Genomic DNA, 12,501 nt, shown 5'->3' on the forward strand with positions numbered 1-12,501 from the left:
AAGAACACGGCCATCCCTGTTCCCGACGGATCCTCTCTTCAGTCAGCGGAGGACCGTCGCATGGAGACCCTTTCCAAGGGCATTTTTGCTGCCTCCGGTTCTGCTCTCAGACCGGTTTTTGCCTCTGCTTGGGCAGGGAAAGCAATCTCTGCTTGGGGTGCGCAGCTGGAACAGGAGTTGGACTCGGACGTCCCCATCCAGGACCTACGTTCCTTGGCCCAGCTTATTATTCGGGCCGGGAATTTTGTTTGTGAGGCCTCCCTTGATGCGGGAGCCCTTATTGCACGCTCCTCCGCCCTGGCAGTTGCCGTCAGGAGGGAGCTCTGGCTGAAGGTTTGGAAAGCGGACGCTGCCTCCAAACGTTCCCTGGCGGGGCTACCGTTTGCGGGTTCCCGCCTTTTTCGGGGTCCGCTTAGACGAACTTATTTCGGAGGCCACGGGTGGTAAAAGCACCCATCTTCCTCAACCCCAAGCCATGGGCGCCCCCCGCGGACGCCCTGGTGCGTCTCGTTTTCGGTCCTCCCGCAGGGCCTCTGGGGCTCCCACCACAGCTGCCGCTTCGGCTCCTCCCCAGGATAAGCGTAGGAAGCCGTTTTTTCGGGCGCAGCCCTCCTGGCCCAAGCCGCAGGCTGCCCGCACACCCGCAGCAAAACAGTCCTCTGCCTGAAGGTGCGCCCCCACCCACCCGGGTGGGGGGCCGGCTCCTCCTTTTCAGGGACGTCTGGATGGCTCACGTCTCCGACGCCTGGGCCCTCGAAATTGTGTCCTCCGGATACAAAATCGAATTTGCATCCTTCCCTCCAGATCGGTTTTTCGCTCCCGCCCGCCGCGGGACCCGAAAAGCGCGGCTGCGTTCTCCGCGGCCGTTCAAGCCTTACTGGACAGGGGGGTGATTACCCCCGTTCCTCTAGAGGAAAGGTTCCAAGGGTTCTACTCGAACCTCTTTGTAGTTCCCAAGAAGGGAGGTTCGGTGCGGCCCATTTTGGACCTCAAAAAGCTCAACCGTTTTCTCCTCCTTCGACGGTTTCGGATGGAGTCCCTCCGTTCCGCGGTGGCTTCCCTGGAGCAGGGAGATTTCATGTCTTCCATCGATATACAGGATGCCTACCTCCATGTTCCGGTAGCCCGGTGTCACCATCGCTTCCTCCGATTCGCCGTGGGGGACCTCCACTTCCAATTTGTCGCCCTTCCCTTTGGGCTGGCAACAGCCCCCCGGGTGTTCACCAAGGTCCTGGCCCCGGTTTTGGCCTTACTCCGTTCCAGGGGTGTTTTTCTGCTACCGTACTTGGACGATATCCTCATCAAGGCTCCGTCCCTTTCTCAAGCGGTTGCCAGCGTGGATCTCACTCTAGAGACTCTGGCGAGGTTCGGTTGGGTCATCAACTTCCCCAAGTCCTCCCTTCCCCCCTCCAGACAACTAGTCTTCCTGGGAATGCTTTTAGACACGGGAGCGGCGGAGGTACGTCTTCCCTCGGAAAAACGTCTGATCCTCCGTGGGGCGGTTCGGGGTCTCCTTCTCCACCGTCAACCGTCCTTCCGCTTCTGCATGCGGGTCTTGGGGCAAATGGTTGCCTGCTTCGAGGCGATCCCATTTGCGCAGTTTCACTCCCGCCCTCTCCAACGGGCGATCCTCTCCTCCTGGGACAAATCGCCGGAGTCTCTGGATCATCCCTTCCATCTATCGCCTCCGGTGCGGTCATCTCTCCGCTGGTGGTTACAGTCCCCTCTTCTGGGCAGGTCTTTTCTGCCACTCAACTGGTTGGTGGTTACAACCGATGCCAGTCTCTTGGGCTGGGGAGGCGTCTTTCCTCCCCGATCCGTCCAGGGCATTTGGTCTCCATCGGAGTCCAAACTCTCGATCAATGTCCTGGAGCTGAGAGCGGCCCTTCTGTCTCTACGACACTGGACTCATCTGCTGAAGGGTCATCCAGTTCGTGTACAATCGGACAACGCCACGACTGTGGCGTACATAAACCACCAGGGGGGCACTCGCAGCGCTGCAGCAATGTGGGAGGTCACCAGCATTCTCCGTTGGGCGGAAGCCCACGTCCCGGCCCTATCTGCAATTTTTATTCCAGGGGTGGACATTTGGGCGGCGGACTTCCTCAGTCGCACCACCGTCGACCCCGGCGAGTGGTCTCTTCACCCGGAGGTATTCGAGGCCATTTGCCTTCGTTGGGGCATACCGGACGTGGACCTCATGGCCTCAAAATTCAATCACAAGGTCCCCGCCTATCTGTCCAGGGCCAGGGATCCGGGAGCTTGCGGAGCCGACGCCCTCGTTCTTCCTTGGCGAGGCTTCGCGCGCCCATACATATTCCCTCCCATCCCTCTCCTGCCCAAGGTCCTTCGGAAGATCGCGGCGGAAGGCGTCTCGGTGATTCTGGTCGCTCCGGACTGGCCCCGCCGGTCTTGGTATGCCGACCTCATGCTGCTCCTGGCAGACGCGCCCTGGCCGCTGCCCGCCAGGGAAGATCTTCTCTCTCAGGGACCGATCTTCCACCCGCGTTTAGGGTCCCTACGTTTGACGGCGTAGTTGTTGAGACCACCGTCCTGACGCGTAGGGGTTTTTCTGCGGACGTCGTCCGCACCATGATCCGCGCCCGTAAGCCGTCCTCTTCTAGGATCTATTATAGGACCTGGGGGACCTTTTTGGGGTTCTGTGCCGATCTGGGGATTCCTCCGCTCCGCTTTTCTCTCCCCACCGTTTTGTCCTTCCTGCAGAGCGGACTGGCCCAAGGTCTAGGCCTTAGTTCTTTGAAGGGTCAGGTGTCTGCGCTGTCCATTTTGTTTCAGCGCCCACTGGCCCCCCTTGGTCCTGTCAAGACCTTCCTTCAGGGCGTGGCTCACGCGGTTCCCCCGTACCGCCCTCCGGTACCGCACTGGGACCTGAACCTGGTTCTCTCAGCGCTCCAGGCTTCTCCTTTCGAGCCTCTGCGGACGGTTTCCTTGCGACTTCTGTCCTGCAAGGTTATTTTCCTTGTAGCCGTCACCTCTCTTCGGAGGGTGTCCGAATTGGCTGCACTCTCCTGTCTGGAACCTTTCCTAGTGTTCCACCAGGACAAGGTGGTTCTTCGTCCGGTCCCTTCCTTCCTTCCTAAGGTGGTCTCCGCCTTTCATCTGAACGAGGACATCGTTCTCCCCTCTTTGTGTCCTTCCCCTTCCCACCGCGGGAGAGGAAGCTTCATCGCCTGGACGTTGTCAGGGCGCTCAAGATTTATCTGGAAGTAACCAGCTCTTTCAGGCATACTGACTCGCTCTTTGTGGTCCCGGAAGGGTCGCGCAGAGGGATGGCGGCATCCAAAGTTGCTATCGCCCGTTTTGTCAAGATGGCTGTTACTGAGGCTTATCTCGCCAAGGGCAAGGTTCCGCCCCTTGGTGTTACCGCTCACTCCACTAGAGCGGACGGGGCATTCCTGGGCTCATAGGAATCGGGCTTCTACGGAGCAGATTTGCAAGGCGGCCACTTGGTCCTCCTTGCACACCTTCACCAAGTTCTACAGGGTGCATACTCATGCGTCGGCTGACGCTGCTTTAGGCCGTCTGGTGTTGCAGGCGGCAGTTGATTGATGCCTCTGGTGTTGGTCTAGTTTGTTCTGGTCCCTTCCTTCTGGGACTGCTCTGGAACGTCCCATGGTTTCCTGTGTCCCCCAAGGAATATGGGCGAGAAAAGGAGACTTTTGTATTACTTACCAGTAAAGTCTCTTTCTCGCTCTTCCTTGGGGGACACAGCACCCGCCCTTCATTTGGGTTACAGTTGTGGTTCCGGCTTGGTTGCCCCAGTTGGGGCTCGACAGTTCTTTTTCCGGTTGGTGGTTATCTTTCACTACTTGGACACGCAACTGGCAGTCTCTTCTCCAGGCTGAAGGGTATAGCTGATGGAGGAGGGGCTTACAGCTTTCACTTAGTGTCACGCCTCCTAGGGAGCAGAGCTATACCGCTATACCCATGGTTTCCTGTGTCCCCCAAGGAAGAGCGAGAAAGAGACTTTACTGGTAAGTAATACAAAAGTCTCCTTTTTTGACACAAGTTAGTGGAATATGAGACTTTGTAAGAAAAAAAAAACCCGCTAACTTGGGCCAAAAAAATGTCTGAATGGAGCCTTACAGGGGGGTGATCAATGACAGGGGGGTGACCTGGGAGTCACCCCCCTGTCATTGATCACCCCCCTATAAGGCTCCATTCAGATGTCTGTATGTGTTTTGCGGATCCGATCCATGTATCCGTGGATCCGTAAAAAACATACGGACGTCTGAATGGAGCCTTACAGGGGGGTGATCAATGACAGGGGGGTGATCAGAGAGTCTATATGGGGTGATCAGGGGTGAATAAGGGGTTAATAAGTGACAGGGGGGGGGGGGGGGTGTAGTGTAGTGGTGCTTGGTGCTACTTATTACAGAGCTGCCTGTGTCCTCTGGTGGTCGATCCAAACAAAAGGGACCACCAGAGGACCAGGTAGCAGGTATATTAGGCGCTGTTATCAAAACAGCGTCTAATATACCTGTTAGGGGTTAAAAAAATCACATCTCCAGCCTGCCAGCGAACGATCGCTGCTGGCAGGCTGGAGATCCACTCGCTTACCTTCCGATCCTGTGAACGCGCGCGCCTGTGCGCGCGCGTTCACAGGAAATCTCGCGAGAGGACGCGTATATGCGTCCAGGAGGAATCAATCAACCACCTCCAGGACGCGTCGCTGCGTTCGGTGGTCCGGAGGTGGTTAAAGTGTCACTAACCCTTTTTTTTTTTTTTTTTTTTTTTAAGTCTTCATTTAAATTTTTCCAAAAATTATAACAGACTTAGGCTACATGCACACAAACGTTGTTTGTTTCCATGTCCGTTCCGTTTTTTTTGCAGATAGGATGTAGACCCGTTAATTTCAATGGGTCTGCAAAAAATGCTGACAGCACACTGTGTACTATCCGTATGTCCGTTCCGTAGCCCCACAAAAAAAATAGAGCATGTCCTATTCTTGTCCGTTTTAGGTATTGTTACAATCGATCCGCAAAAAAAAACGGATGATACTGCTGCTCACTTTCTGTTTGAAAAAGACACCTGTGAGTGTCGAAACGCGCGTCACATGAGCGACCAATAAATCCTTTTGAGCAAAGAAAATTGGAGTGCCGGTTTTTCTTCGTTGGGCATACGGATGTCATCTGTTTTTTTTTTTTTTTTTTTTTTTTTTTTTTTTTTTTGCGGATCCTCAAAACACATACAGTTGTGTACATGTAGCCTTACAGTTATAGTCTCAGAACAGGTCATTCTTACCGATATCATACAGCAATGGCAATTTTGTACAGCCTAACAAGAATATTTGTCACAGTGCATATCGGTGAGGTGGACGTGAGTCCACGTCCCTGCTGTAGTCTCTTCTTCAGAGAATGGACAGAAAGAACAAATACTTACACACTCATCCATCCCAGCACCACAGGCTTACACCACCACTAAGGAATTAGTATTTTGGCCGCCAGCCAGGTTCCCCAAATTTTCTCAAATTTCTCCGGCTTGCCTCTCGCTAAGAAAGTTAATCTGTACATCGGCAGTGCCGCGTCTATGACCTGCATCCAGTGTTGGACAGATGGGATTTTAGGATGTTTCCAGTTTAATAGGATGGTTTTCCTGGCATAAAACATAAGGAGTCGGTATAACATCCTAGAATGTTTGGTCTGGATCAGATCGTTAACTAGCCCCAGAAGACTATTCTCCGGAGAACAAACCGCTGGCAAACCCAATCTCTTATTTAAAAACTCATGCATCTCCGACCAGTACGCTGCAATAATTGGACAGCTCCAGATCATATGGATCAGAGTTCCCCTATTTCCATCACATCTAGTGCACTGGGCACTATCTAGTTTGTGCATACGCTCCAGTCTAACTGGAGTCAGATAGATACGATGTAGCCACTTGACATGGATCAACTGATCTCTTGCGCTGATAACTATAGTTCTCCAGTTATATATTATCTCCTTCTCATGCCTATCTTCCAATTTTACAATTTAGGCCTCTCACATTCCATGATATTATTTTAAATGTCGCCATAATGTTGACTTGAAGCTATGAATCACATGATGTCCACCCATGGCGCTGCAATACCATACATCCATTTATACCAACACAAATCTAATCTAACCCCATCCCCAATCTCTGAAAACCAAGAGAAATAGGTAGGTAAAGAGCCCCTAACCTTATCCTGAGTCTAACGTAAGATCGTCCGCATATGACCACTACTAACTTCACCTCCTCTCCCTCTCACTACTGAGGAGTGGTCTATAGCAACAAAAAACGAAAGTGGAAAAACCTAAAAAAAGGGTGGCCTCCCCTTACTCCTGTAATCCTCTTTTCAACACTTAGTGAGGAAAAGAGAACAAAGGAAAACCAATGGAAAAGAGTGTCTATGCATAGACAGAAAAAAAGAGAATATAAAAGGTTAAATCTGTTGTAAAGATCTCCTTCTCTCCTATATTAGTCTCCTCCACTCAGACTTCCGCCTCCACCCCCTCCCGGACAGCAGGAGCCATATTACCCATATCCCCACATATATGATATGCGAAAGAAAAAACTACAACCTAAAGGAGCACAGAGGACGAAATCAGAAATAGAGATTCATTATCTTCTCCCTCTTTTGGGGTTTGGAGGAAGCGGGTTCCCCCGTCAGCTTGAACTCGCAGCCTTGTAGGGTATAACATCGCATATTGCAGTGCTCCAGACTAAAAATAATAAACAGGAGCCATTGGCTCCTAAACTGAAAAATTTAGAAGCCAAATTAAAAATATATATAATTATAATAATAATAAAAAAAAGACTTGGAGAAGATGACTCAGGTCACAGTAATGATCCAGCTCTATATATAGGAGAATACAGCACCACATACCTCTTACATCCAGTGACATCTCCTGTCATGTAGACCTTCTCTTTCCTCTTCTCCTTTATTTGACCCAGACCTCCATGACAATGTCTTTCAGCCGCATCTCGTCTCTACAGAGTTTGTTAGACACGTTAGATTTTTCAATTTTTCCATCAACCCCCATACAGGTTTGTCCCAACAATATCATCCTGCTGCCACTCCCAATACTGTGCCCATGGTGCTCCCCAATGCCCCAGGTACTATACTGCTGAAAAAATAGTGACCCCACTGGAAATAATGCCCCTATAGTGTCTACAGCAATTATAAATTATAAATGCCACCTAGAGTGCCCCCCAGTAATAATAATAAAACCTTAGATTAATCCCCCCCCCCCCCACACACACACACTGTCCACACATAGTAATTTCCCCGCACAGTAGTAACTCTCCCCCTCACTGGCCTCACGTAGAAATTTTCTCCCACACTGCCCCCATATAGTAATTTCCCCATACATAGTAATTACTCCCCCACAGTAGAAATATGCTCCACAGAAGTAATTTCCCCCCCATACTGTCCTCTAGTGTCCCCCTTATGGCTAGTGATGTCCCCCTAAGTGCCCTTCTTACGGCCAGTGATGTCCCCCTCAGTGCCCTTCTTACGGCCAGTGATGTCCCCCCCAGTGCCCTTCTTACGGCCAGTGATGTCCCCCCCTCCCCCCCAGTGCCCTTCTTACGGCCAGTGATGTCCCCCCCTCCCCCCCCAGTGCCCTTCTTACGGCCAGTGATGCCCCCCCCCCAGTGCCCTTCTTACGGCCAGTGATGTCCCCCCAGTGCCCTTCTTACGGCCAGTAATGTTGGCACTTAAGATTTATTTTTTTTTAAAAAAAAAAGCTAAAATCTTATACTTCTCCAGCTCTGTCACTAAGTGAGGCGGCTAGATTATCCCAGATTTTTCTTTTACATAGAGTGTACAGGTCGCCACTCTTTCTGAAGATGATAGGGTGTCGCCCTGACTCCTTATGTCCGAAATGCAGGACAGATGACACCGGGTTGTTCCACATGATCTGGCAATGCAGCACTCTGCATAGGTATTGGTCTAAGATAATAACCCTGATTAATAAAATATACTGTGCTACATATACATTAGATGTGAAAATGTGCATACTCGGATTGTTCGACTCTAAATCCCTGCAACCTCCCATTAAGACAGGTATTAATAGAATCTTATATCAGGCTAGAAAAACCATTGCTGCTAAATGGATTCAGCCGTCTCCTCCTAGCTTTGCTGAATTTGTGGCTAGGATGAATGTGGTCATAAGACTGGAGAGGGGAACGTACTTGAGGCGAAACTGTTTATCAAAATTTGATTCCGTATGGGGACCATGGATAGATGGATCTGGGGTGTGCAGCCAGTGGCTGTCCTTGCACCATGGTAGCTGGATTATTCCAGGTCGTCCTTAGTGCAATGGTGGCGCATGTGTGATTGCAACTGACAATGCATGACTATTAGCCAAAGGAATGTGTGCTGGGGGTGTGCCACTGTCTCCTTATCCCTGAATACAGGGGTTGTAGTCACCATCCTTACCTGTCAGCGTAATTGATGGGGGGAGTCTGCCGTTGTCTCCCTTACCTCCGCTATTGAAACCATACTTACCATCTTTGCTCGTTGGCCCATGGAATTGGCATCGCGGGTCTGCCGATGTCTTCATTGTCTCCGTTGTTGCGTTCACTATTGTAATCTTTGTATTGCACATATTCTAATGTATCTGGATGATATGTTATATTTGCTGCTCATCTCATTCAATGTTTGTGTTATGGGGGATTTTGTTATTGTATTTAATGAAAACATTTGTTTTTGCTTTTATTTCAATAAAAATTATCAGATAAAAATAAATAAATCTTATACTCACCTGTGCCCTGACGCTCACTAGCTGCTGGTACGGCCCAGGATGGTGTGCCACAGACGCGCACACCTCACCGGGACGCACAGCAATGAGGTGTGTAGCCTGTAGCGTAGGTGATCGGTGGCGGGGCAAGGAATTATTGGCTCCCATGCCCCGCCGCAACATTCAGCTACAGCGCGGCAGCCCTGTTGCAAATGGCGACAAGGCTAAAAAGTCTTGTTGCCATCTGCAAATTTTAAGGCGCATTGGCGACCGTTTTCGTCGCCATCTGGAGCGCTGTATTGAATTCCCATTTCCCGCATTCTGGCTCTGACTTTTGCAAACTGTCTACTCTTCTGTACTTCAGTGGTAAAATCTGGGTAAAAGGATGTCTTAGTATTTTCATAAGAGATGTCCCCTTTTCTCACTAATAAAGCATATTACGAAGTTTCTTTTGGTCGCTTGTACTATTGATTTGTGTAAAGTTAGTGACCATTTTATCTACCTTTTGCACTTCATTCATGAATTTACAGAAAACGATGAAGCCACTGAAGTAGTAATGTCTAAGAGTGCAGAGGAGAGCTGTCAGAGCACCGGTGAACAAAGCCTTTCTCCTCCTCCAGTCGTTGAGAAGCCGGCGACATGGGATTTACTACGAGCCCCGCAGCTCTCTGACTTTGGCCTGTCTCACTACCAGCTGCCTGCAGCGTGGGAACAGATTAATAAGAAAGCTCCAGAGGAGAAGCCCAAGCCCTTGTATGCCGATATCTGCTCAATAAATATGGCGAAAACCCCCAAGTATGCCTTACGCAGGGAAGAAGACTTCTCACAGATCCAGCACTTTGGCATTAGTGAATACAGCGCAAACCTGAATGATGACTACACTATGGCGCTAATAAACAAGAAAAGGGCAAGGTATGTGATAGGATCATCTCGCAGGTACCGCTGTACACCGCCTGCCCAGATATCCATATACTTAACCTCACTCCAACCTGCAATACCGGGTGATTTACCCCTTGTCTTCACCAGGCACATTTACTATTGTTTTTTTGTTTTGTTTTTTACATGTGCGCTTGGCAGCTGAAGAAGTCTGTGTTGGTCCCATGTTCACATGTGCCCGCATTGCTGAGAAATATGATGTTTTATTATATGTAAATGAGCCTCTGGGAGCAACGGGGACATGTTCTATCTTTTTGCGGAACGGAAGTACGGGACGAAACCCCACGGAAGCACTCCGTAGTTCTTCTGTAGGGTTCCGTTCTGTGCTTCTGTTCCGCACCATTCCGCATCTCCGGATTTGCGGACCCTTTGAAGTGAATGGGTCCGCATCCGTGATGCGGAATGCACACGGAACAGTGCCCGTGTATTGCGGATACGCAAATGCGGTCCGTAATACGGCCACGGAGCACACACGTTCGTGTGCAATAAGCCTAAAGTGAATGGATCTTCCAATGAATCTTTGATTACAGTTTTCGGGAGAATGTTCTGCAGAGACTTAGATTGTGATGTGATATCGGCCCCTTACTTCCATTTTCCTCCACAGTAATCCTGAGAAACCAAAAGAATCATCCAGGGATTTAAAAAACCTGCTTGCCACCCCGGCACACCTGACCTACAGGAACGGTACGTTCTGCGCAACATTCTCGGCATAGGTTCATACGATGAAAGCGATGTCTGTCTGAGGATCTAAGTGTATAGTCAGTGGGCGCACAGGAGATGTACCATGTACTGTAACCAGTAGCAATCAGTCATTTTCTATGTGGATGGATGGATCACTGGATTATCGTGCTTAGACTTTAATACTATATTGAAGACTATCTCCGCTATGTATAAAATGATATATTGCATTGTGGGGTCATCCCCTTGATTTTGGCACACGTGTGGTCTCTGCTGTAGTTTGGAATATCCATGATTTACTATAAAACCATTTATTTCTAGATTTCACCAGTGTGGAGTCCCCGTTGCCACCTGTGTTCTGCACCCCAGGACTGAAGGTGCAGAAGAAAGTAGGCCTTGATGTAATGGATGAAACACGTGACGCAAAGTAAGTGACGTCTATACACCGGTCTTTATATGTTATATACACAGGGCGAGATTTATCAAGACTGGCACTTTCCACTGCACCGACAGAGGATGCACCTAATTTATGTTGAGGTTCACGCCATGTTATAAATTAGTCGTATCCTTTAGTCTGTACGACTAAAAAATCTATAACCGCTCAGCCTCACACCCTCTATTAGGGAGAGTTGCAAGTCTCAGGTTAGTGGAGGTGTGAGGTTTAGGGTTGAGCGAAACGAGCTTTGGATCATAGATCCGAAGTTGCTTCGGTCAAAACTTCGTTTGAATGCTGTACGGAGATTCGTCTCCGTACAGCATTCAAATGTATGGGCTCCGACGAGGGAAATTCGTTATCACCGAAGTCGGCTTCGGATCAAAGTTTTAAAATAATTTTTAAGTTTAAAAATGGATGGCCGAAGTTATTCACCAAACTCCCGCGAGACTTCGGTGAGAACGAATTCCACCTTGCCGGAGCCCGTACATTTTAAAGGGGTTTTGCCATCTCGGACAATGGGGGCATATCGCTAGGATATGTCCCCATTGTCTGATAGGTGCGGGTCCCACCTCTGGGACCTACAATGAGAACAGAGCAGGAAAAATGAAAGGAGGGCGCACTGCGCATGCGCAGCCGCCCTTCATTCATTTCTTTGGGGCTGCCGAAAATAGCCGAATGCTGGCTTGTCTATTTCTGTCTGCCCCATAGAAATAAATGGGAGCAGGGGCCGTGCGTGCGCGGTGCGCTCCCATTCACTTCTATGGGAGCAGCGTTTGGTGGTGGATGGACCGTGAGAAACCCGGGGTCCTCCAGTCACAGCTCTCCCCGCTCCGTTCTCCTTGTAGGTGCGGGTCCCACACCTATTGGACAATGGGGGCAAATCCTAGCGATATGCCCCCATTGTATGTGATGGGAATACCCCTTTAATGCTGTATGGAGACGGATCTCTTTTTAACTAATCAACTTGATTTGATTTTTGAACACTAATGAGGTTACCATTGTGCACCTGTATGACACTGACGGAGACAGGCACTTGGTAGCACTGCATTTCTTCTAATTGTGCCTGCTGTCACTAAGGCTAGGTCTACACAACGACAGATAGGGCACAACTACACTGCAACATTTGTTGCGTGACAATTTTTATAATGATAGTCTGTGGTGTCGCAATGCAACATGCTGTGACGCGACAGTTTTTTGCGACTGTCGCAGTGCGACACCATAGACTATCATTATAAAAATTGTCGCGCGACATTGGTGCGACAAAATGTTGTGCGACAAATGTAGTCGTGTAGACCTAGCCTCATAGGGGAGGACCAGGGCATGAGAAATGTTTGCAGTACCATCTTCTGTGTGTCTGTCCTGGTAGATCTGATATCTCAGACTCCACATCCCCTGACTACTTACATTCTCCTTAAAGCAATAACAATTCTGCAACATCTTATTACTGTATATTGTGTTGTTCCTCTAGTGTTCCTCTAGTATTCCTATTAGAAGTTTGTGGATAAATTGCCAACTGGCTGTTACTGTTCAATTTTGACAAAAGGAATTTGTATCAGACTGTGTAGGGGTGCACCTCAGCTGGCAATGTATTCTTAGTCCTAAGAATAGATGTTTCAGAATTGTTAGTATGTGGAATCCATTTATTTACTAATGCAGACATGTCAGGAGAGGTTACAGGTCCTCCTTAAAGAGAACTGGTCACCACAAAATGCAGGGCAATCTGCA

The 12,501-nt window shown here is 49.4% G+C and overlaps 1 protein-coding gene across 2 annotated transcripts in view; it reads left to right on the top strand.

The window, feature by feature from the left end:
* SKA3 (spindle and kinetochore associated complex subunit 3) overlaps positions 1-12,501 on the top strand; it is a 48,785-nt gene that overhangs the window by 20,652 nt on the left and 15,632 nt on the right. For both annotated transcript variants that reach the window (XM_040422618.1, XM_040422619.1), the window contains exons 5-7: positions 9,257-9,638; positions 10,267-10,346; positions 10,662-10,767. In XM_040422618.1, the coding sequence (XP_040278552.1) occupies positions 9,257-9,638; positions 10,267-10,346; positions 10,662-10,767 (568 nt within the window). The remainder of the gene's footprint in view (positions 1-9,256; positions 9,639-10,266; positions 10,347-10,661; positions 10,768-12,501) is intronic.

The sequence above is a fragment of the Bufo bufo genome, chromosome 3 (assembly GCF_905171765.1).
Source record: "Bufo bufo chromosome 3, aBufBuf1.1, whole genome shotgun sequence".
NCBI lineage: Eukaryota > Metazoa > Chordata > Amphibia > Anura > Bufonidae > Bufo > Bufo bufo.